The sequence below is a fragment of the Pteropus medius genome, unplaced genomic scaffold (genome assembly GCF_902729225.1).
Source record: "Pteropus medius unplaced genomic scaffold, Ma_sr-lr_union100, whole genome shotgun sequence".
NCBI lineage: Eukaryota > Metazoa > Chordata > Mammalia > Chiroptera > Pteropodidae > Pteropus > Pteropus medius.
Genome location: NW_024341893.1, coordinates 439997 through 464572, shown reverse-complemented (window position 1 = coordinate 464572; position 24576 = coordinate 439997). Strand labels below are relative to the sequence as shown.

Genomic DNA, 24576 nt, shown 5'->3' with positions numbered 1-24576 from the left:
GCCAGCCGCAGTCCAGCTCGAGTGCGCCTGCGCGCGGCGGGGGCGGTCAGGCCAGGCTCCAGTCCTGAAGGTGCGTGCGGGGCTGGGTCCGGGAGTGGGAGACGTGAAGTGCAGGTACTGTGCGATCCGGGGGTGCGGCGCCTCGGCTGCCCTCCTCGTGTTGTCACCTCGTGTCTATAATGCATCTCTACCCTTACGTCGTCCTCGGTCCCTTTATATCGCCATTCCTCCATATGTCGCATCCTGCTTAAATAGTCACCCTTCCCCTTCTGTCGCTATCATGCTCCCACTGTCGCCATCAACCCCCTTAACTCGCTTTCGTCCCCTCTAAGCCCCCATTTCCACCACAGGTCGCAATTGCCACTTTTAAGTCTCCATCGCCTGTTTATGTTTCCTGCACCCATCTTTTTGTTATTTCTCCGTTATGGAATCCTTACTTCTCATAAACCGTCATTATGCATGCGTGTCACCTGCGCACGCCACCTGTCACCCTCTCCTTAACTGTGTGCATGATCCCTTTATGTTATTCTCACCCCCGCGTCACCATCCCTGCCATGTCACCTTTGCTCCTCTGGCAGTCACCATCCATCCCTCCTACTTTTAGTTTTCCCCAAAAGGAGCCACCCTGCCATACAGTTTTTTTTCCTTCATGTCTTCGTCATTTGCCAGTGTCACCTTTAACATACTCGCCACCATGTGGGGTACTAGAGCCCATCACCAGGGGTGTGTCAGAATCCCAGCTCCACCACTAAACCTCTGGATAACCTTGACCACCGAATCACACCTTTGTAATCTCAACATCCTCATCTATGAAATGCACACAGGACCTACATGGATGATTGTGAGGATTCTGCCAGTTTATTCGTGTGCTATGCCCAGCTTGACGTGGCAGTTTGGGCTGATATTGTTGTTAACCATGTCATTCTCACCCTCATCCAATCACCTTCATCACCTCATGGTCGCTCCCTCTCTCCCCAGCTGCCGTCATCATTGCCATGGTGTCATTCACACTCCCTGTATCACCATACCCTCTGCCATGACAGCCACCCCACGCCACCCTACGTCACGATCTCCATATTGTCCTCATTCTGCCACGTCACCACACCTGAGGAGGTGGCCCATCACCCGTCACGAACATTCTTCAACATTGGGGGTGACAGGGATTATAGGTAGCTTAGACCCAGACCTCCCTTGACTTTTAGAACTGGGGGTACAGAGAGGTGAGGCAGTCATACATCAGCAACCCCGACTCCCCAGGTGGAGAGGTAAGTGTTATTCACTCAGCTTGCTTGAGCAAAGCAGTGTAGGACAGTGGTTAGCAATGTGTGCCTGGGGGCTGGAACACCCTGGTTCCAGTCTCGGTTCTAGCGCTTAGTACTTAAATAGTTGCATGACTTTGGGCAGGTGGCTTAATGTCCCTGTGCCTCGGTTTCTGTACCTGCAACATGGGAATGAAAATGCAAGTTATTCATTCAACGTGTTCTACATGCCCAACCCCGTGCTAGGCACTGGGGACACCTCTATACTAACGGAGCTCCCTGGCCTCACGGAGTTTACAGGGGAAAGAGACAATTAGCAAACAGGTAAGAATATCACAGGACGCGTTAGAAGAGGGAATGGGGTCTGCACGACAAGATCGTAATTTTAAATAAGGTAGTCAGAAAAGGTTTTCTGAGGTGATGACATTTGAACAAAGACCCAGAGGAGGGGAGAGTGGTGTGGCTGTCTCAGGGAGGAGCATCCTGGGCAGAGAGAACAGCAAATGCAAAGGTCCTGAGAGAGGAACATGGAATGTTTAGGAATCTTTAAAGGGTGGCAAGGAAACCAGTGAGGGAGGAAAGGGCTGGGCGATGAGGTCCGAGGAGTGATGGGGGCTGATCAGCTGGGGGTTCATGGGCGTGGAGAAGATTTTGGCCTCACTCTGAGGTGGGAGCCACTAGAGGATTTGGAGGAGAGGAGGGATGCAATCTGATGTGATGTGATATGACATGAAGCAGCGGCAGCAGTTCTAGAACTTCCAAGGATGGATCGGCAAGAGCAACCCATTGGAAGGAGAGCCAGAGTCCTCTTCTTAAAGCTGAATTTACATATCCTTTCTATTCGGAGAAAGCCTCAACTGCCCCTCTCACAGATTGGAGGGGGAGGGGACGTTAGTAGTTTTGAAGAGGCCAAAGCCACCTCTGGGTGCAACTGCTGTTTGGGGAGGGAGAAATGGAGGGCAGCTACAGACCTGCAGACGATAAACAGCAGGAGAGGCAGCTGTCCACCCCTGGGACCTTGAGGCAGCCTGGGTTCAAATCCTGGCTCCGCTGTTTCCTGGCTGTGTCCCTTTGAGCCAATCACTTAACCTCCCTGGATCTTTAGTTCCCTTATCTGTTAAGTGGCGCTAAAACAACAACTGTTGTGAGAATTAAATATATAAATATTTATATAAATAAATATATCGAGCAGTGCCTGGTTCAGTAAACATAAGGAGCCCTACCTTTAACAGGCTCAGGCCTCCCTCGGGGGGCAGCAAGGAAAAATCATTCTGCCTTATTTTGTGTCCATGAGTTGGCTGGACAGTGTAGTGTCCAGGAACAGAATTGAGCTCTGGGTTCAAATTCCTGCAGACAAACCGACGCTGTGCAACCTGGGCAGTGATTTCTCTGAGCCCTGCCCCACACCTGAAAAACAGGGATAATAATGCCTCTTTATCCCAAATGTGTTGTGTTGTCATTTTTGAACTCAGACATCCACCATTTTCAATTGCGATGCCACTATACACCCTTCCCTGCTTGCTTTTTCTCTCCCAGGCGCATACTGTGTGTTTCACTCATTTATCTATTGTCTCACTCCCCCCAAAGTATGTCATCTTTACTAGGGATTTTTTTCTTTCTGTTCTGTGCTGTAGCTCCAGTTTCTAAACAGGGCTTGTCAGCAAGTAGTCACTGAATAAATACAAATTGAATGGATAAGTGAATGAACTGGCTCTGAGCACCTGCCATGTGCTGTCCCTGTGCCAGGTGGTCCTGGGGACACAGCAGTGACAGACAGCCCTGTTCTCCTGAGTTTCACAGTCTGGTGGGAGACACAGACGCATCACCAGGCAGCGATGTCCCACAGTTGTCAGGGCTGGGATGGAGAGGCTCAGGGGACCGTCATAGCCCAGAGTGGGTGCCTGAACAGCTGCAGGGTTCGTGGAGAACTTCCTGGAGTAGGTGTTACACAAGCTGATAGGAATGAGCAACATGAAGAGAGAAAGGTGTGTTAGGAGGAAAAAGTGTGGGAGGATTGGTGGTAAAAGTGGTTTCGGTTCAAGGAACCAAAAGATACTAAATATGGCTGGGACATAAAGGATGCCGAGAGAGTAAGTTATTAGATCGTTCAGGGCTCTGGGAGCCACAGTGAGGAGCTGAGGCTTTGTCCTGAGGGCACCGGGCAGTTTTTGAGCAGGGTGGGGAGTCAGGGCTTCCTGGAGGAGGTGGCACATAGGCTGAGGTGAAGAATGGGTTAAAACAGCTGCCCTCAAAATGGGACTTGGGGAGGAGCAGGTTTGGGAGAGGTGTTAAGGACAATTGGGGACATGCTGGGTGTGAAGGGCTTAGGGACACCTCGGGGGAGGTATCTAGAAGGCTGTGGGACTCTTCAGAATGAGTTCAGGGAAGACATAAGATTTGGAAACGGCTTTGGTGTCAAAAAGGGAATTGAATCTGCAGTGGCGGGAAGGCCCACAGGTTCGGACAGGGTCAGCAGTTTGCACTTTGTCCCAAAGGCAGTGGGGAGCCACGTAGGCAGTTCGGGTGGGGACAGGACTGCTTAGATTTTTGAGTTCCAAATCAGAAGTATTCGTCATTCGTGCTGAAGTTTTTGCTGTTGTTGTTGTTTACCTATTTATTTAATCATTTTTCAGACCCAGCCATCTTCTCCCCCTAGAAGGGGCACCTTCTAGGGAGGGGTCCTTTGAAATAAAAGTTCTACTGCTCAAAACAAAAACAGACAAACAGAAGTTTACAAAACCAGTGCTCTGTTCTGTTTTCCGTAGACCTGACCACAGACGATTGTCTGCACAATCCAGGTAAAATTGGTCCCTTTAAACATGAGAACATTTCGGTTTTGAACCATATGGAAGGTCTGTGGATTTGTGTCCGCTTCCTGTGGTGTGATCTGTCCGCTGTTTCAGCAGCTAATTGGCCTCACACCCTCCTTTGTACGCAGAAGGCTTGAATCAACCTTGAATCGACCTTGAATTTTACTCTCAGGCTGAGATGCCATTATCTGCTCCTATCCCATCTGCTGTGGGCTTAGAACATAAACTAGTTATCACTGTGTATAAACCAAGTGTCACTATATCTAGAGAGACAGCTAAGAAAGTCTTTTCTCGGAGGTTTCCATTTCTACTCCATTTCCTCTGTTTTTAACAAACATTTCTTGAGTGGTTACATTGTGCTGGGGACTGGGGGATAGAGGAAGAAACCAGACACAGACTTAGCTTTTCAGGGGACACGGTTATCTGTGATAAAGTATGTACAGGTTGCTAGGGGGCACACAGATGTCACTAGCAAGGTTGTAACTGGAGTTTACTGTGCTACCTGCCCGCCATGGATGTTTTCACTGACTTCCCAGCAGATATGAGGTTGGTATATGTCTCCAATTGTTCTGAGAACGGAATGAGGCTCAGAGAAAGGAGCCTCTTCTGCCAGTGACACATAGAGCCGAGACCCAAATGCAGGGCTGTGGGGACTCCGAGACCCAGCCCTGTAAACCATTCAAAGATCCTCCGACCACCTCCTCTAGATGGGTATAAGATGATCCTCATTTTATAGATGAGGCCAGTGGGGCTCAGAGACGTAAAGTCCCACATCTGAGGTTATTCACTAAGGAAGTAAGTGTGGGGTTTGAACCCTGGACCATCCATCCGATCCAAAGTGCCGCTGTGGAAAAGGGGATCCAACCTACCCCACCGTCACCCGGAGTGGGGTGTTCAGAAGACTGTCCCAACACGAGTCTCAAAAACCCAGTGGGTTTTACTTCCTCCTTTTCTGCGGTCTGTGGTATCACACCTCAAAGGAGGGCACAGGCCAAGGGGGACAGGGAGAGTCTGGACTGGAGCGGGCACACTTGCTGGCAGAGGTGCAAGGAAGCGAAGCTTAAGGACAAGGCTGAGTATTACACCAGAACCCCATCTAGGGGTCTAGGGCCCCGGGCACACAGGAGACAGCTGAGAATGCCAGCACCCGCCAGCCTTGCTTTGTACGCGCTGCTGCCAGGGCCACCTTCGGTTTCACTCTGCCCTGCCTTCCCCCCTTCCCCAGGGGTCTGTGGATGGGGGTTGCTGGATACTCCTCTAGCTGGGGCCATAGTCCTTTTCTGGAGACTGGGATGTGGGGGAAGGGTACCCCAGCAAGGGGCCTGAACCTCATAATTTAATTTCCATAGAAGTCCTATATGCATTTTAAAAATTAAATAGTAACTAAAGGCCTACAGTGAAAAGCAACCATCTTACCTGGGGCTTGGGGGGGTGAGGGTAATAATGCCTTTTGTCTTTTTGGGGGGGGCTGTTAGGAACTTTGACACAATCACATTTATTGAGAACCTCTTGCATGCCCATTCTGTGCACTTGATATAAATCAATTCCTTTGAGTCAAAGGAGCCACCTGGATAGAATTTAGACAGCTCAAATTGTATATGTTCAAAACACATTTGTTTATTATCTACTCATTCATTCTTTATTCCTGATCTTTTCCTCAAACTTGCTCCCCATCAGTCTTCCCCGGCTCAGCTAGTGGTTCCTCCATCCATGAGCTGCTCAGGCCAAAAGCCTTGGAGTCATCCTCGGCTCCTTACTTTACCTGGATTCTACCTCCAGTCCAATTAGAAACCAAGTCGGCTCCTATCCACACTGAGCATACTCCTGCCTCAGGGCCTTTGCACAGGCCTGCTTGGACCACTCTAAGAAGTCTGTGTAGCTCCCTCCCTCCCCCTAAATTTTTTTTCTCAGGTATCCCCTTCTCAGGGAGGCCTTCTCTGACCTTACTTAAAATTGCAAACAATCCCAAACCCACCCTCACCCTGTCCTTTCCTGGTCCTCTATATAGCGCTTATTACCTTATAGCATGTAATTTACTTATTTTGCTTTTTGTCTGTCTGCCTTCATGTCTTTTGTTCACAGCAGTATCTCCAGCACCTAAAACAGTGCCTGGTGCACAGCTACTCGAGATATTTGTATAAAATTCATGAACAGCCTTGTGAAAAGTAGGTGCCAATATACTATGCCCATTTTGCAGATGGAGAAACTAAGGCACAGATGCACTGTCACTTCTCAAGGTCAAATGGTCACATAAGTGCTGAGGCTCATATTTTAATCAGGCATCTGGTTCTGGAACCCACAGTATTAACTGCCTCTTAAATCCAATCCAGTCTAAACCACCTCTCTCCGGTACTAGAGTTCTTTTTAAACATCTTAGGTGCATTTGGTGAAAATACAACAAATTTAAATTAAACCCCTCATTACAGACCTGTAACCACTATACCATTTGAAAGCCAAAAGGTCACCATATAAATGAACTCCCTCTGTTTTCTTCCCATTTTTGGTTTATTAGCAGCCATGGCCGTTCCCCAGCCTCAGGGTGCTTGGTCTCATCCCTCACCTCTCCACACCTTCTCTCGATCCGTTTCGCTCCTGTTCATCTCAGCTCGCCTTAATTTCACATCATCGGCTGTTCCAAACCCTTATTCTCAGTACATTTCTCACCAAGGACTTCACAAATAAATAGAAGGGAAACCTTTCCTGCCCCACGCCTCCTCTCCCCCACCCATAATCTGGCCAACCACCTCCAAGACTCCTTGTTATCTTCTTCTGGTGATCTCTGGAGCTCCAAATAACCTTGCTCTGTTGCCATTGATTGCTGACTTGGTCCATCTCCATAAGTCTCCCTGCAATAAGAGGAGGGGTCCAGCTGTGTTCCGCCCTTGGAAATCTGGGATGGGACATTGTTGAGAAGGGCTTTCCAAATTATCTTTTCAGATATAGCCTGCATCTTGTGATAAAGGGGAACCTACCTCCCCTTTGGAATTTTTTTCCCCTTTTTATAAATCTCAGTAACTCATGCACACGAATAATTTTTTTAAGTAACAAAAGCTGGGACGCAGCAACACCTTTTTTTGCTTTATAATTATTTCTTTACCTGCAGAGGTGTTTTCTCTACTTTTCTGTTAGTCGCTTATATTACACAATTTAAAACAAAAAGCAATTTGACCCACCCCCAATTCCCACTGTCAAGGCAACCACTTCTGACACTGTTGCTTGTCTCAATAGTAATCCTTTTCTGCATATATCTGTTAACTTCCTGCCTGGCTGGGGGGAAGGGGGTTCCTGCCGCTCTTTCTTTGAGAGAAGTGGGCGGGGAAGGACTCTGCAATTTACATCTCCAGCTGTGGCCTTAAATCCTGCTTAGGAGGTGGGTGGGAAACCCTGCGTGTCCCTCCAGCCAGACCCTGGATTTAAGAAACGAATTTTCAGAAATCCTTATCAAAGTCTTAGTTGGCTTAAAAAAAAAAAAAAAGTCAAATGCCGTAATACAAATAGGCTCCAACAGAAAACCCACCGCCTCCTTCCCCCACCTCTTTCTTCCCCTCCCAGAGCGTGGGCTGTGTGTTCTGCTGATTGTATCGCTACATCTCGAAATCGTGTTATTCAACCTTGATCTCTCCATTTTATTTTGTTTTTAACTCATTAATTTATGTATTTATTTTTGACTAGGCAATGCATGCCCGTGGTACAAAAATTCAAAAGGTTCGTAGACAAGAAAGGGTGTGGGGTCCCTTTTTTTTCTTTACCTGTGGCTTCCCTATCCAGCACGGGGGCTCTGGGGTGGGGTGTGGCAAAGTCCATCTCGCAGCCATCTACTCTCCCCACGGCCAGGTTGGCCAGACACTACCTGGGGGGTCGAGCCCCCCTTCTCCCTGCGGAGAACCAGGGCCAGCAAGCGCAGTGCGCAGACTCCCCGCTGCAGTGGGCGGAGCCTCACCGGGCTCCGCCCCCTCCTTCCAGTCTCCCCTGCTCAGCTTGTTGGGGCAGAAGCTGGGGCCCCGCGGAGGTAGCAGCTGCCGCTTGCAGACTAAGGCCGAGGTCCCTCCGGGGTAGGGTTGGGGGGGAGGGATGGCTGTGGGGGATGGGGCTGGGAGCTGGAGAGGAGGCCCGGATGGTCCTGGCTCCCGGCCAGAGCTGTCCGGTGGATACCTGAGGGAGAAGGCAGAGGAACCACCTGGAAAATGTCCCCCGGGTAGTCCCAGCTCTGGGAAAAGCCAGGCACAAAGATTTGGAGCTCCGCTGACCCCATCTGGAGCTTTCTCTTTGGTAGTGTCTGAATTAGAGCTCAGAGACGGGAAGGCGCTAATGGGGAGCAGAGTGGGCACTGAGGAAGGCAGGGTGGCTACCACGAGTGAGTCGTTGGAGCTTGAGGAATTTCGAAATCCCTGCTGACCAGCGGTCTGCTTCCTCCTTTTGGGGTGGCGGGCACTGTGCCATCGCCCCCGTGATCATGGACAAGAAGATTCAGTGTATCCCGTGAGCCCCAAGACTGATCTGCTTTCTATGATGTTCCCCAAGAGCCCAGAACACCCCAGTCAGTGCCAGCTTTTGTTCCCCGCAGTTTGGAGAATCTGACACACCCACTTTCCCGCCTGGGCTCTTGGTGCCCCCTGGCTGTCTGGCAAGATGAAACCTAAACTGATGTATCAGGAGGTAGGTGGATGGGGCCCACTGGGGAGGGGCTGGGTGCCTTGGAGGTTGGGGGTCCCCTGTTAGCCCCGACCATACCCATCGTCCCCCAGCTGAAGGTGCCTGTTGAGGAGCCTGCCAGCGAGCTGCCCATGAATGAGATTGAGGCATGGAAGGCTGCGGAGAAGGTAGGGGTCCACTGCCACACGCAGTCTGTCTCAGGCATGGGCTGGGCTGCCCGCCCTGGGAAGGCTGACCACCTCCTTCCCACAGAAAGCCCGTTGGGTCCTGCTGGTCCTGATCCTGGCAGTTGTGGGTTTCGGTGCCCTGATGACTCAGCTGTTCTTATGGGAATACGGCGACTTGCATCTCTTTGGGCCCAACCAGCGCCCAGCCCCCTGCTATGACCCATGCGAGTAAGTGTGGGAGCCTTGGATGGTAGGGGGAGGGGCCCTGACAGACCAGGGACACTTGGACACACCAAGCAGGGCCTCAGCATCACTCAGTGCCTGTGACAGTGAGGTGATCGCAGACCCCCAAGTGCACCATCACAGGTTCTTCCCTCCATGCCCACCTCCATCCCCCAATACTGTTCCCATGGCAGCCACAGCATCATCTTCTGTCCAGGTCTGTGATGAGACAGGCACACACAGACACGCATAGCATCTTCCATCCACATCTGTGGACAGACAAATGAATGGACACAGATAATCATGCATACAGGCACACACAATACACAGTCTTTTATCCTCCATGGACAGACAGGTGAACACTCACATCTCAGCCTGTGGTCTCTGGCCCCCTATGGCTGATACCACCCCCTACCCCACAGAGCCGTGCTGGTGGAGAGCATCCCCGAGGGCCTGGACTTCCCCAATGCCTCCACGAGCAACCCCTCCACTAGCCAGGCGTGGCTGGGCCTGCTTGCTGGGGCCCACAGTAGCCTGGACATCGCCTCCTTCTACTGGACCCTCACCAACAATGACACTCACACTCAGGAGCCCTCTGCGCAGCAGGTACCTGGCAACCTGGGCCCTGGGCACACAGCCTGGGGACGGTGGGAGGCATCGGGGGTGGGGGCGAAGGGGATTCACCAGCTGTGGGGGGGACAGGTGGGCGTGTCTCACAGTGGGTTGGATGCAGGTGTTTGGAAGCTTCTATCCTCACATGGCCCTCTGGACTGGGGGCGTTTGTCACGGTCATCCGGAAGCTTCTGAATGTCAGGGTGTGGGTTTGGTTACGAGGGATTAGGCTAGCACATGTTGCTCACCCACAAGCTGCCCTGGCCCCATCACACCAAGAAATAGAAGAACAGAGTACCAGCCCAGCCTCTGGCCGGCTACTGCTTCCCAGCTGTGTGACCTCGGACAGGTCACCTTGCCTGCCAGTCCTCAGTTTCCTCATCTGTGGAACAGGGCCAGGATATAGCACCCGCCCCTTGTGAGGATGAAACAGGCAATTATAGCATGGTGCCTGACACAGCCCTTTATAAGCGTTTGCTATTATTATATCCCTGTTTTGATCTGCAGACGAACTTAAACACTATAAACCTTCAAGGTTTGGAAAGAAACAGCCTAGGTGGATCACCCCTTCATTGAAAAACACAATTTTCCCTTCTTTTTTCCTCTCTCTACTGCCTCTTTTTGTGAGAAGTGGGCTTAAAATTTATTAACATTGTGGGGTTCCTTAAGCACTGCCTTAAAAAAAATGACAAAAGAAATGATAGGAGCTTACACTCGCTGCTGGCTCTCACTGGAGTGCTTCAGAGCACTAAGCACAGGCCTAGGCAGTCTGAGTTCAAATCCCACTTCACCGTGGAGTTCGCCAACACTCAGTTTCCCCATCTGCAGCTCGGGGATTATACTAAGGCCCGCCTCATCCGTGAGAGGTGAGAATTCAGTGAGTTCAGATGTGAAAGGGCTTAGAATAGGGCCCAGCTAACAACAGGAATCAGGGAATCGTGGGCTGTTACTACTATTGGTGTCATCAAGCCTGACCCAGACCTTCGTGGACCCCCAGCCTGAAACGCACCCCCAGTATCCTGTAAGGTACCTGGAGGCCCCTGCGGTGCCAGGCAGTGATGCTCCCTAAGTAAGGGCAGGAGTGGCAGGGAGGCCCCGGCAGGGCTCAGAGTGGCCAGTTATTAAAACAGATAAAAAAAGGCTTTACTATCTCATGTAGCCATCCTACAAATATAATATCCTACAAAGCCACCCGTAGGCATACTGGTTAATGTAAAGCCTGCTCACTCCTGATCACTTCTCAAAGCCTAGTCTTAAAACAGCCCTATAGGGGTGCTGTGTGGGGTTGGAGAGCTGGCTGGCCCCAGTCCCTCAGAGGCTCTCCCTTCTCATTCCCCCAGGGCGAGGAGGTCCTCCGGCAGCTACAGACCCTGGCGCCTCGAGGAGTGAAGGTCCGCATTGCCGTGAGCAAGCCCAGCGGGCCCCAGCCCCAGGCGGACCTGCAGGCCCTGCTGCAGAGCGGTGAGCCGGGGCAGCTGGGGCGGGGTGGGCCTGGGGCTGCCTAAGCCAGCCCCTGACTGCCACCCCCATCGGTCACAGGTGCCCAGGTCCGCATGGTGGACATGCAGAAGCTGACACATGGCGTCCTACACACCAAGTTCTGGGTGGTGGACCAGACCCACTTCTATATCGGCAGTGCCAACATGGACTGGCGCTCCCTGACCCAGGTCTGCCTGCACCCTGTCCACCTGCTCTTCCAGGCTGCTCCTTCCTCCACAGGGCGCCCAGCCTCCACCTGCACCCCTCCTCAGTCCCAGAGTCCTCTATCCAGTCTGCAATGGCTTCCTTCCTATCTCCTACCAGGCATCCCTAAACATCCCCAAATCCAGCCCTCTACTGCCTTCCCCTGCCTGTGGAAGCCTAGGGCTCCCTCTGGTTCCCAGTGATAGTTGCCAACCCCACTACAGCGCATTCAAGGCCCTGTCCACCCATTTGGCCTTCATTCATTCTCTGAATGCCTTCTCTAAGCCCAGCCCTGTTCTGGGTGATGCTGGGAACATGGTGGCCATAGATAGACCTTTCAGAACTCCCAGTCCAGTTCGGAGACAGGCCAGTCACAAGACGGTGTCAGCCCAGAGGGGTTAAGGCTGGGATGGCGGAAGCACAAGCAGAGGGTCCGGGCTAGGATGGGGGACCCAACCTGGAGTATCAGGGATGGGTTTCCAAAGGAGGTGATAACTATTTGGAAACCTGAAGGATTGGCAGGAAGCAACACAAGACAGGAACAAGGCTGCATCTTAGGCAGTGATCCTTTGCTCGGACCCTAATCTTACCAACTCCATGGGGAGATGCTGAAGATATGGCCGTGACTGAAACATACCCGGTGCCTGTCCTTTCAGTCCAATGGGGAGATGGGCTTGTCACTAGAGAGTGATAAGGGAAGCCCAAGGGACCACGAGACCCCGGAGGAATGCCTGACGAAGTCAGGACAGTCAAGGGAGGCTTCCTGGAGGAGGAAACTGTCAGGCAAGCCCTAAGAATGAGCAGGGGCTTGTTTGGTGGAGGGAACAAGGCATATGCAAAGGTTCAGGAAACCCAGAGCTTTGGAATGACTGCACGATTTTTACCAAATCGAATCAAGTTCATGCCCAGCCCAGGACTTTAGCTGGGAGATCTGCAGGGTGGAGCTGAGGGACAAAGAAAAGGGGAGATGGAGGAGCAAAGGGCAGGAAAGAGGGCTGGGGGGACAGGGAGAAGGGGTTGCAGGTGTCCGTGTCACCCGTGGGTACCAAGACACTACCCCAGGCTCAGCACTGCCCTCCCACAGGTCAAGGAGCTGGGCGTGGTCATGTACAACTGCAGCTGCCTAGCTCGAGACCTGACCAAGATCTTTGAGGCCTACTGGTACCTGGGCCAGGCGGGCAGCTCCATCCCATCAACCTGGCCCCGGCCCTATGACACGCGCTACAATCAAGAGACACCGATGGAGATCTGCCTCAATGGAACCCCTGCTCTGGCCTACCTGGCAGTGAGTCTGAAGGAAGAGGGGCCTGTCGCTCACTGGCCACACGCCCTCATGGCCTCCATCTGTCTAGCGTGCACTCCTGCTTACTCTGCTTGAGCAGAGGCCCGGGCTATGTCCCAATCTCCTTAAGGCTCGGTTTCAACTGGAAAATGGGCATCATGTTTACCACCGCTTAGGGCTCATATGGTTGCATGGACCCGGCCATATCTCCCCATTAGCTTTTTTTTTTTTTTTTTAGGTGAGGCAACCCTGGGTTGACCTCAGAGATTACAAGGAATTTTTCAGTTTACGATCCCTTTTTTTATTTTTTATTTTATTTTTATTTTTTACACCTACAGCACCTGGTCTTCCTGGGTGATCTCCCATCCAAGTACTAACCAGGCCTGACCCTGCTTAGCTTCCGAGATCAGACGAGATCGGGCTTGTTCAGGGTGGCATGGTCGTAGACCTCATCAGCTCTAAATCTGTTAAAAATTCAGTTTCTCGGTCACACTAGCCACATGTCAAGTGCTCAGCAGCCAAATGCAAGAAGTGGCTACCATATTAGACAATGCAGATACAGAAACATTTCCTTCGCTGCAGAAAAGTCTGTTGGACAGCTCTGGCCGCCCCCATGGCAGACGCTGAGCATGCCAGACAAGGCACTGCTGTTTTTAGCTGTTGATATTTTCTCTAGTTGGAATGGCCAACCTCTGTCCTTCAGTCGCCTCCGAGCGACTCACCTGGCCAAGCCCAAAGTCATTGTGGAGGGCCACTCAGAGGTGTGGGTGTATGGACAGATACGTGACATACTGGGGTCCTGTGCTCCAGTGGTCTCCCACCGGGGACCAAGGGTTCCCCCATTACCACTGCCCCTCTCGGCTTGAGTATGCTCACCTGTCGTGAGGATGGCGGGAGGTGAGTAAAGCGCGTGGTGTGGCGTGAGCACGCGAGGAGCACCATTGGGGTGGGCTGTGAGCAAGTCAGGGATGAGTGTCATTAGAGCAGAGGTCCACAAGCCTGAGCGTGCATCAGGATCACTAGAGGGCCATTAAAACCTGACACCTGGGCCCTGCTTCAGCGCCCTGGTTCAGTATGCCTTGTGCAACGAGGCCCAAGAATTTGCAGTTCTAACAGGTTCCCGGGGACCTTATGTCAAGAATGAATTCAGGAATCAGATAGCCTAGGTTCACATCCTGCTCTATCAGCTGTGTGGCCTCAGGCAAGTCACTTACCCTCTCTGAGCCTCCACTGCCTCACCTGCGAGAGGAATGTGGCAATCATCACTGCCCTTCGTGGAGGCTGAGGATTCAGTGAGACCCCTAGGACCCGGTTAGTGACAAGCTGTCTGTACACGGGGTCCACTGCGACAGCGAGCCCCAGGCAGGGCACATGTCTTGACTGTCCCCTTGCCCCCAGAGTGCGCCTCCACCACTGTGTCCAAGTGGCCGTACCCCAGACTTGAAGGCCCTGCTCAACGTGGTGGACAATGCCCGGAGTTTCATCTACATCGCAGTCATGAACTACCTGCCCACCATGGAGTTCTCCCACCCACGCAGGTACTTCTGGGAGTGTGGGCAGGGCTCAGGGCAGGGGGCCACCGAGCGGCAGAGGAGTGAGAGACAGAGCGATGGTCCAGAAAGCAGGCGATGGGGCCAAGGCAAGGTGACAGATGGAGAGGAAGCCGTGGGGAGCGGCACAGGTGACAGAGGTGACGGGAGCGGATTCTGGGTGCTCCAGATAGGGGAAAAGGGGACAGAAGGATGAGAATTTTGGGGCTGCAAGGCAGAGAATGGCAGACTGGAGGCCTGAGGCAGGGGAAGCGGGATTTCCAGAGGTAGGAAGCAGGGAGCATGGACTGGAGATGGGATGGGGCTGAGTTGGGGGACAGCAGGGTTGGGATTTGTGATCTGGGATAAGAAGAGAAGATGATGGGGCTCGGGGGACTCAGAGTAGGTAGTCTGAGGGCAGCAGACAAGATGATGGGCAGGAATTTTCGAGAGCTGGAATTGGGGATGGGGGATTTAAGGAGGCTGGAACAGGACTGGGAGTCAGAGATGGGGTGGGCTTAGGGTTGGGGGGCTCTCCGAAGTTGAAGCTGGGCCTAGGCCTGGCTCCCTGAAGCTGAGGGAGAGGCTTGTGGATAAAGCTGCCCTCGTACCCTGCACCCCTCTCCCCAAGGTTCTGGCCTGCCATCGACGATGGGCTGCGGAGGGCTGCCTACGAGCGGGGCATCAAGGTACGCCTCCTGATCAGCTGTTGGGGACACTCCGAGCCATCCATGAGGGCCTTCCTGCTCTCCCTGGCTGCCCTGCGTGACAACCACACCCACTCTGACATCCAGGTGGTAAGCGCCTGCCCTAGACCAGCCCTCAGCCCCTGCGTGGGGTAGTGCTGGGGACACAGCGCTCGTGGAGCTCGCCTGTCATCTGACAGAGATGACCCACAGTGAGCCCTGCTGTGATGGGGCGAACGTGGGTCAGGGCCTGGATTGGGGAAGCATGGGTAGAGGGGTCAGGGTGAGATGGGGGCTCCTGGGCAGAGGGGTCAGGGCTGGGTAAGGTTAGGGGCAGAGGCATCAGTGCCAAGGAGGGAGGGTCCAAAGGAAGTACCAGCCTGAGCGATCACGGAAGACTTTCTGGGAAAGGGGACACCTGAGGTGAGACCTAAGGAACAAATAGGAGCCATTTGAGAGGGAATCTAGAGCGGGCAAGTGAGGTGACTGAGTCCTGCCTTCCAGCCGGTGTTGACTGACACCCACCCCACCGGGCCCTGTTCTGGCCCTGAGGGTTCCATGGGAAGCAGTGAGATCCCCAATCCCACAGACCTGCCTCTACTCCCTAGCTCCGACCCTGGGGCTTCTCTCACCACCCCTGTGCATCTCCTGTTGCTTCCTGTTCTCCCCTCCCCCTCAGAAACTCTTCGTGGTTCCTGCGGACGAGGCCCAGGCCCGAATCCCATATGCCCGCGTCAACCACAATAAGTACATGGTGACCGAGCGTGCCACCTACATTGGTAAGTGTCCAAGCATCGCCGGGGTTACAGAAGGGGGCCAGGTGCCACCGTGGGCCCTGACCCTGCTCCCCGCCCCACAGGAACGTCCAACTGGTCTGGCAGCTACTTCGCAGAGACGGCGGGCACCTCGCTGCTGGTGACACAGAACGGGCGGGGTGGTCTGCGGAGCCAGCTGGAGGCCGTTTTCCTGAGGGACTGGGACTCCCCTTACAGCCATGACCTCGACACCTCAGCTGACAGCGTGGGCAACGCCTGTCGCCTGCTGTGAGGCCTGGCCCAGAGGACAGGCCGAGGCCTGCAAGGCCCCCGCGGACCCAGGAGTCCTGGGCCCTGACCCTGTCCCCGAGTTCCCTGCTTCTGTCTGCCCCGCTGTGGCTCCACAGGCCCCCTGCTCTCCCACCTCCACCTCCGCCCCCACAGGCCTGACGCTGTGGCCCCAGGACCCAGCCGAGCTGGGGGAGAGATCAGCCCCCAAAGAAGTGGGGGTGCATGCTGGGCCCGGCCCCCCGGCCCACCCCCTTCCCAGGGCAAAGAGGGCCCAAGGTTATGATAAGAAGTAAATAACTTGTCTGTATAGCCTATGCCTGACTGAGTGGTGTGAGGCGGGGTATCGGGATAGGGGTCAGCCGGCATGGGCCTCTGGTGGGGACATGAGAGTGTACGCCGGCCCTTAGCATGTGCTTGCCATGTGGCGAGCACATAGCATGTGACTGGCATGTGCTGAGCCCTCAACGGGTGACCTGCCTCTGCTTAGCATGTAGCTTGTGGCCCATTGGTTTGGCATGTGCTGAGCCCTTAGCATGTAATGGATGCAGCCTCACATGTGAGGGGCCCAAGCTGGCGTGTGCTGAGCCCTTGGTGGGCAATGCACGTGAGCTGGCACGTGCCGAGCATGCGGTGTGTGACTGTGTGGCTGGCGTGTGCTGAGCCTCGCGTAGCCAGCATGGGGTGGTATGTGCCGCACACTCACGTGTTCCCAGCCAGATGAGCATGCGGCGAACCATTGCCGTATCCCAAGGGTGGACTCGCATGTCTGAACACTAAGCATAAATTTACACACGCCAAGTGAATCTGCACCAAGCACGGATGAGTGCGTGGCAAGCCTGTAACGTGGCAAGGACAGGTCAACAGAGAGACCTTGGCATCTGGCAAACTTGGGTTAGCACCTACTGAACATAATGCTCTGAGGGTGGTTTCTCGCGTGCCAAGCACTCAGTGTATTTAGGGGGTGGGTCTGCCAAGCACAGCCTGTCCCTCCCAATGCCATGGCAGCTCAGCCACCAGCCTGAGCCAGCGGCCGATGGTGCAGCATCGGAGAGCAGGGCCTAGGCGCCAGCCTGAAACCCACCCCAGCACCGGGCCAGGCTCGCCTCAGGCAGGGAGGACAGGCATGAGGCAAGGCTGTGAACAGGTTTTTATTGGAATAGGCAGAGGCAACAAGGCCGAGGACGTGCTCAGGGCCAGCAGGGTACAGTCCCCTTCCTTCCTGCGTCCCTCTGGCCGAGGGGGCCACGGGCCAGACACCAAGGCCCTCTTGTGTTCAGGGAGTGTGTGCAGGTATACGCCGTGGGCGGGGAGAAGGATAACTATCTTTCTGTAAGAATAATTTTTGGATTCAGGGAGTGGCTCTGAGGGGATGCCAGCCCAGCTAGCACAGCCCCTGGTGACTGGCAGGGGGTGGGGTCACCGTCAGTGGTGCCCGCCAACATGCTGCAGAAGGCTGGTGGCCCGGGGCTGTCCGTGCGGGTGGACGTGGCGTGGCGGGAGGCCCTGAGCCCGTGGGCCCCTCATGCCCTCCAGGGTCCAGTCCTCACTCAGCCATTCCCCAGCACAGCTGCTGGGGTCGAAGAGCTCAGAGTCTGGCCTCTGCGGGGGCAAAAGAGGGCATCAGCCTGGAAGCCACCAGCCTGCTGCCCCCCTTGGATCCCCTCCTTTCCCACCTGAACCCTTGTCCCTTCCTGAGGGCCATTCTATGCCTTTGCAACCCTTGTCACACCCTGGGGGCTTCGATGGTGTGTGGTGAGACTGTAACGTGTCCCGAGGGTGTGTTAGTGTCTGCTGAGGCTTTGTCACATCTTCCTGAGGATGGGCGAGCACGTGCTGAGGCCTCATTCTCAGTGCTGGGCCTTTATCTATCACTTCCTACAGGTGGCTCGCCCTCTTCTGAGTTTTCACACAGCCTCACAGTAGATCAGTATGTGCAGAGCCTTGTCACACCCTGGTTATATCCTGAATGTGGGCTAGTGTGTGTAGAGCCTCGTCACATCCCAGTGGGGGGCTGGTGTGTGTTAGACCCTGAGCCGCTGCAGGCAACACAGGTGTGTGGGGGCCAAGGCCCGGCTCACTGCACCCCCACCCTGGAGCTCTGAGGGAGGCCCTGACCCCAGAACCACTTGCACCCTGCCCGCCCCCTGGCTTACCTCAGCGTCCATGGTCATGTCCTTGATGTCCGGCCCATCCCCATCCCGCTGTGGGATGGTGGGCGGCTCAGCGGAGGCCCCGCGGTGCTCTCCTTCTGCCCAGCCGCTGCCCCGGCAGGGCCCATCGTCCTCGGGGGAGGCCTGGCTCAGGCGGATGAGGTTGCTGAAGTTGGAGTCGGACTTGGAGCCCGTGGGGGGCTTGCGGGCCTTGTGGCGGCCAGCCAGGCGGCTGCTGTAGAAGGCCAGGATGGGCTCGGGGCCCGAGTCGGGCACCCGGCGGCCAGCCGCGGCCACCTTGAGTGGGGCCAGCACGTCGGGGGCCTCGCCCCACAGCCCACGGCCCGCCTCCTGCAGACTCAGGTCGTCCAGCTGGTCGATGGCCCGCTGCATGCCCGGTGCCTTCTCCTCCCGGAAGAAGGGCCCGCCGCCCGCCACGCCAACCATGCCCGCGGCCTCCTCCTCCTCCGCCAGACAGTAGTAGGGGGGCCCGTCTTCGGCGGCCGCCACCCCGGGCGTGGCGGGCTTGCCGTCCACCTGCAGGGAGAGGCGGCAGCCGCGCAGCGACAGCTGGTAGTAGCGGGTGGTCTCGTGGGCGCTGCGCAGCTGCTGCATGGACACGAAGGGGTGGCGCAGGGCGGCGCTGGGGCTGATGCGCTCGTGCGACTCCCAGGTCAGCATGCGCTTGATCAGCTCCACCATGCTCTTGAGGTCCGCGTGCTCCGCCAGCGCCTCTCGGTCCGGGAAGGTCAGCCGACCGGCGGCTCCGCCACCGTTCACCGTCTCGATCTGGTCCAGCGACTTGAGCATGTACTTGCGGCGTTCCAGGGGGCGCACCTGGCGGGACGTGGTGGGCGGGGTGGCGTGGAGTGCAGGCCTCGGGCCTCCTGCAGGGGGCCCACACGTGACACCCCCCATCCCCCCAGCTTCCAGGCTGTCCTCCGATCTGGCCCAGAGCCCTCTCGTTGCTACGAAGTCCACACGCCTGAACCCTGACTTCCCGTTCTGCCCGTGATCTGACTCGGAGCCCTTTTGCTGCTGGTTGGGCCACACCTGCCCCCTTAACACCGGACCCGCAGAGCCCTCCTCTTGCTGCAGGAAGGACACCTGATCGTGTTCTGCGGTCCTCTCGTCATCTAACCCTGAGCTCTCACCCACCAAGTTCTGCACCTCACCCCAGACCTCCAGCCCTTTCCAGAGCTGTGGACTCAACCCCCACCAGCCACTAGTAGAGGGAGTGCTCTGAACTTGCAGTCCTCCTCGGAATCAAACCCGGACCCCTGTGGCTGCTAGAGCCCCCACCCCCGATCCCGGCCCCCAGGGTCTCCCAGCGATTGAACCTTCTCGTTACACCAGTTTGACACCCCCCAGGCAAGGCGCTGTCAGAGAAGCTGCCTTTGCTTTCAGTCCCACCTTCGGTCTCCTCCACACCCCTCTTGCTGTGACAGCTCCCAAGGCTGGCCCGAACTCCTAGTCCCCTGCGTCTCACCCGGACTCTTGCTGCGCATGCGTGACGACTGCAGCCACAGAGGGAGCAGACCGGCTGCCCCAGACTTCCAGCCTCCCCCTCCCACCCCGGGACCTCACTCAGACCCCTCACGCTGCACACGCTGGCCAGACCCCGGATCCGGGGCTGGCAGAGGACCTGCTCTACCCTGTCACCCTCGTGGTGTGACCCAGATTCTCCAGTCCTCCATGCAGTCTCACCTGTATCTGTCTTGCTACAGCAGCACCCAGGGTGACCCTCAAATTTCCCATCCCATCTTTGGTCTTGCCCAGATCTCTCTTGCTGTGACAATCCCCGTAGCTGTCCCCCAGCTTCCACGCCTCCCTGGATTTTTTCTTGGTGCAGCAGCCCCCACACTGACTGCCCTCGCCCCACCTGCCCCCCTACCTTGGTCTCGGCCAGGTAGTCAGCAGAGGACTTGAGCTGCCAGGGGTTGGCGGCGTCCGGGTGAGGATTGCGCTTGAAGAAGTGGTGGGCCTTGCGGGCGGCGTGGAGCAGGTGGGGCTTGGGCAGGCCCTGGGTCTCACAGATGTAGCGCACCTGGTCGTACTCGTTGTTGCCAGGGTAGAGCGGCCAGCCCAGGTGCAGCTCGGCCATGACACAGCCCAGTGACCACACATCTACCTTCTCACAGAAGGGCAGCCCCAGCAGAATCTCGGGCGCCCGATAGAAACGCGACTGGATGTACGGCTCCTTCACGTAGCGCACCTCACTAAAAATGCTGGCCGAGCCGAAGTCGATCACCTGTTTGGGGGAAGGGAGGCCAGTGGGCAAGGCAAGGAGCAGGGACAGCCGATCGGGGCCTCCCTGGGCATCTCTCCCCAGTGTCTGTCTGCATCTGCCATCTGACGGTCTGTCGCTGTGTCTGTGAGTCTCTCTCTCTCGTTTATGGCCCAACCTGTCTCCTCCAGCCTTTGTCTCTGGTTTACATGTCTGTGTCTGTGTCTCTATGTCTCTCCACTAGAACATATGCCCATGAGGGTTAGGACCCCTCTCTTCTCACCCCACACCTTGTGCATCAGCAAATCCTGTTGGCTCCACCATCTGAACGGATGGAGAATCTGTCCCCTGTGCATTCCAGCCACAGCCCCCGCCCTTGTCCTTTGTCATCTCCTGTGTCATCTCCTGCCTAGACCGCTCTCCCTGCTCCTCCCCTCTGTCCCTCCGTCTGTTCCTCACATACGCCCTGAGGGATCCTGTGAATACCTGAGTCGGGTCACGTAGCTCCCCTACCCAGAATCTTCCTGTGGCTTTACCACATCCTATGATAAAAGCCAAAGTCCCCACTGAGCCCCACCCCCACCCCCCCCCAGGCTCCTACGATCTGCCTGTCCCTCTGCCCTCAGCTCTTCCCACGTTCCCCCTCACTCACCTTGCTCCAGCCACACAGGCCTCTCACTATTTCTTGAACAAGCCAGACACAGTCCCAGCTCAGGGCCTTTGCACGGGCTGTTTCCTCTGCCTAGAACGCTCTTCCCCCAGACGTCCACACGTCTCCCGCTCTCGCCTCCTCCAATCTTTACTCATCTCACCTTCTCAGTGAGGCCTCCCCTGCCCATCCTACCAAAAACGGCACCCCTACCGTTCTCATCCTCTTCCTGGTCCTCTGCTTTTCTCCATAGCTCTTAACACCATTTCACAAACTGTGTATTTTGCCTTTTTACCAAGTGCATTGTTTCTCTAACCAATTGGGATATCAGTTCCACGAGGGCAGAATTTGTCTGGTCACTGCTGAGTCCCTAGATGCCTAGAACAGTGCTTGCCATAGAGTAGGGTCTCGGTAAAGGTTGGATGGGTGGGTGGATGGATGGATGGATGGACGGATGGATGATAGATGAATCAGATGGATGAATGGATAAGATAAATGAATGAATGGATAGATGAATGGATAGACCGATAAGATAGATGAATGAATGGAAGCAAGATAGATGGATAAGATAGATAGATAGATAGATGGACCAGATAGATGAATGAATAGATGAATGAAACAGATAGATAAGATAGAAGCAGATAGATAGATAGATAGATGAATGGATAGATAAGATGAATGAATGGAACTTGGGAATACATCCATCCTTGTCTTTCTGTCTCGTGTTTGTGTCTCTCTCTTGTTCTTTCTTTGCCTCTTTATCACTTGTCTGTGTCTCTCATCTCTCAGTGTCAATCTCCATCTCTGTCTCCATGTCACCCACTAGAAAGACACCTCCCTGAAGCCCAGGTCCTCCTCCTCATCAAGCGCTGTTAACACCCACACAGGCCCTTGCGAGAGGCACTCGAACTAACGCTAAATGGCTGCAAGTCCTTGTCTCTCCTGATGCCTCTGGGAGGAGCTTCCTGCCATTTTCGCTCTGAATCTCTGAGACTCTGTCTTGGTCCCTGCCTCAGTTTCTTTCTCTGAGTTTCTCTGCTTTTCATTCCACCATCCCTCATCTTCTATTTGCAGAGGCAGGAGGACAAAACAGTCATGAATCTGGACTCTGAATGAAGACTGCCGAGGCCTGAATCTGACCCTGGGCACTCAGTCAGTGTTCCTAGGATTCATTCATTCATGCATGCATGCACGCATTCATTTGTTCACTTGTTCATTCCACGGATGCTGTAGGGAAGCCAGCGCTGGCCAGGTGTCATGGATCTGTCCTGTCTCCGGCTGTGTTTGTGGGGGCCTCTCCTTCCTTGGGTCTCTGTCCTTTTTTTCTCTTGGAGCAGAGTGCTCTGCCTCTCCCTGTCTCTGTATTGCTCTATGTCTGACACTTAGCGCTGACTCCATGGCAGCACTGTGCTGGAAGGTACCGAGGACACAGTGGTGACCAAAACCGCCCTGGCCCTGCCCTCACAGCCCTCCTAGTTCAGACCGATCATCAGACGGTAACAAACCCAGAAGCAGACAGAGGGGTCAGGGGCGGATGGCCGGGGCGGCCCGGGGACTTGCGACGGCGCAGAGGGGTACCCCTGTGCACCCAGCAGGCATTCGGTAAGTGTCTGTTGACGAACAAACTCACTGTGGTAAGGAGTGGCGCTGCCATCCTTCCAGCTGCTCGGGGCAACAGGCTTTCGTCCCCCCCCCCTCAGGTCCTCTCTTATGCTTCAGTTAAAATCTGTCAGCAAATCCTGTTGTCTCCGGCTCCAAAACCTGCTCAGACCCACACACATCCCCCTCCCACTGCTCGTCCTGGTCCACTGCCACCCACGGCTGCCCCCCTCAGACGGGTCCTCACAATCTCCCTGTTCCCACCACCTCACAGTCTGTTCCCCTCACAGCCAGAGGGGACGCGTGAGCACCTGAGTCAGATCACGTCCTCTGCTCAGGGTCTTCCCACGGCTCCATCTTACATAGAGTAAGACCAAAGTCCTCACTGTGGCCGGCAGGATGCTGCACGACTGGCCCCTTCACCTCCCTGCTCCCGCTTCCTCCCTCTTCCCCTCAGTCACTCTGCTGTAGCCATGCTGGCCTCCTCCGTGCTCCTCAGATACACACACTCAGCTCGCTCCCCGCTCAGGGCCTGTGTACTGCCTGTTCTCTCTACCCAGATGCTCTGCCCAGATGTCTACGCGGCTCCCTCTCTCCCCCAGGACTTCCCTCAAATGCCACCTTCTCAGTGAGGCCTCCCTGACCACCATGTCTAAAGTTTTACTCATCAACCCCCCACATCATTCTCCTTCTCCATACTTCATATTTTCTCCTCGCTCACATATCGTATTTTGCTCGTTTATCTTGGCGATTCTGTCTCCCTACTAGAATGTCAGCCCCGTAGGACAGAGCTGGGCCAGAGAAGCCAAGCTCAGAATTGAACAAGGACGGGGAGACCTCCGAGCTGGGACAGAAAGGGTGTCAGAACTGGGATGGAAATATGGGGAAGATTCTAGGGCCGGTAGGTGGACGGGGACGGGGAGACCTCAGGGCCGAGAGGGAGGACGAGGGAGCCCTCAGCATCGGGAGAGCATCCAGGGCTGAGGGCAGCTTGGAAGAGCCGGGAGAAAGGGCCACCGTGGCCCCTGGGCGGCCCCTCACCTTGACCCTGAAGGGGCAGCGGGTCTGGTCCACCAGCATAATGTTCTCGGGCTTGAGGTCGGCGTGGATGATGGCCAGCTCCTTGAGCCGGGCCAGGGCCCTGAGCACCTGCAGGGTGACCGTGCGGATGTGGCGGGCGGGGAGAGGTGCGAAGTTGTTCTCCTTCTGGAACTCGAAAAGGTTTTGCTCCAGCAGCTCGAAGACCAGGTAGAACTTGAGGGCGTCGTGGAAGAACTCCAGGAAGCGGATGATGTGGGCCTCCTCGGGGTCCAGGCCCCTCATGCAGCGCAGCAGCTTCAGCTCGTTCTTGATGATTCGGTTCCGGTAGGCATCGTTCTTGAGGATCTTGATGGCCACCATCTCGCCGGTGCTTCGCCGCCAGCCTTTGGCCACCTCCCCGAAGGTGCCCTTGCCCAGCACCTCGATGATGTCGTAGCAGTCAGTCTCCGACTGGATGGTGGCCATGGTGCCCCTGCCGCCAGACACCACCCTGCCACCGCCCCTGCCCCACAGGCTCTGCCTCCGAAGCCGCCTGGCCCCCCTCCGCCGCAGGCCCCGAGGCCCCCCCAGCGGGGGAAAGAGAACCGCACTCGTGCCTTCCCTTTCGAGGTTCGCCCCAGCCTTCCTGGCACCCCCCAGCCCCCTGGGCCACACGGCACGTCTGCCCGGGGCTGCACCCCTCCCCCGAAGCCCTCCTGGCTTGGGACGAGGGGCCCCAGGCCCCCCCAAATGGGTTCCAGCGTTGCTGAGTGCCTCTGGTTCTGTTGTTGGAGACCTGAACCCCTGGCTGGAATGGGGGGTGGGGTGGCAGGTCAAGCCCCCTCCCCCGCCCAGTGGCGGAACCCTGAAGAGGCTGGATAGGTGAAGGGTTGACTGAGAGGGGAGTGTGACGTTGGACGTCAGGCAGAGGAATGGGACGTTCCTAAACAGAGGTGAGGCAAGGCGGGCGTTCTGAACTAGG

General features: G+C 55.6%; 2 protein-coding genes and 1 pseudogene across 8 annotated transcripts; 1 reads left to right on the top strand and 2 right to left on the bottom strand.

The window, feature by feature from the left end:
- Positions 1 to 39: 39 nt before the first annotated feature.
- PLD3 (phospholipase D family member 3) lies at positions 40 to 16258 on the top strand. Of its 7 annotated transcripts, none has more exons than XM_039853908.1 (13): positions 40 to 114; positions 7742 to 7774; positions 8634 to 8725; positions 8815 to 8889; positions 8975 to 9117; positions 9534 to 9717; positions 11064 to 11184; positions 11263 to 11390; positions 12491 to 12691; positions 14087 to 14226; positions 14849 to 15014; positions 15583 to 15682; positions 15763 to 16258. In XM_039853908.1, the coding sequence occupies exons 3-13, from the start codon at positions 8699 to 8701 to the stop codon at positions 15948 to 15950; spliced, it is 1473 nt and encodes a 490-aa protein (XP_039709842.1). In that variant the 5' UTR covers positions 40 to 114; positions 7742 to 7774; positions 8634 to 8698; the 3' UTR covers positions 15951 to 16258. The 7 variants fall into 7 exon arrangements, with proteins under 7 accessions (XP_039709842.1, XP_039709867.1, XP_039709859.1 ...); XM_039853897.1 differs by lacking the exon at positions 40 to 114 and adding an exon at positions 3911 to 4057; XM_039853933.1 differs by lacking the exon at positions 7742 to 7774 and having other exon boundaries at positions 51 to 70.
- Positions 13018 to 13136, bottom strand: LOC120596820 (uncharacterized; annotated as a pseudogene).
- Positions 16259 to 17086: 828 nt separating the features above from the next.
- On the bottom strand, positions 17087 to 24216 carry HIPK4 (homeodomain interacting protein kinase 4). The gene is made up of 4 exons (XM_039854040.1): positions 23616 to 24216; positions 19994 to 20350; positions 18103 to 18936; positions 17087 to 17548 (listed from the first exon to the last, which is right to left on the bottom strand). The coding sequence occupies exons 1-4, from the start codon at positions 24078 to 24080 to the stop codon at positions 17372 to 17374; spliced, it is 1833 nt and encodes a 610-aa protein (XP_039709974.1). The 5' UTR covers positions 24081 to 24216; the 3' UTR covers positions 17087 to 17371.
- Positions 24217 to 24576: the final 360 nt, after the last annotated feature.

What these genes read in the sequence shown, in the direction of transcription:
- PLD3 (XM_039853908.1), top strand. Translation starts at nt 8,699, where the DNA reads ATGAAACCTAAACTGATGTATCAGGAG. An exon ending in CATGGAAGGCTGCGGAGAAG is followed by an intron (nt 8,890 to 8,974) that starts GTAGGGGTCCAC and finishes TCCTTCCCACAG; the next exon opens with AAAGCCCGTTGGGTCCTGCT. An exon ending in AGGAGCCCTCTGCGCAGCAG is followed by an intron (nt 9,718 to 11,063) that starts GTACCTGGCAAC and finishes TCATTCCCCCAG; the next exon opens with GGCGAGGAGGTCCTCCGGCA.
- HIPK4 (XM_039854040.1), bottom strand. Translation starts at nt 24,080, where the DNA reads ATGGCCACCATCCAGTCGGAGACTGACTGCTACGACATCATCGAGGTG. An exon ending in ACTACCTGGCCGAGACCAAG is followed by an intron (nt 18,937 to 19,993) that starts GTAGGGGGGCAG and finishes ACGTCCCGCCAG; the next exon opens with GTGCGCCCCCTGGAACGCCG. An exon ending in ACATGACCATGGACGCTGAG is followed by an intron (nt 17,549 to 18,102) that starts GTAAGCCAGGGG and finishes TTGCCCCCGCAG; the next exon opens with AGGCCAGACTCTGAGCTCTT.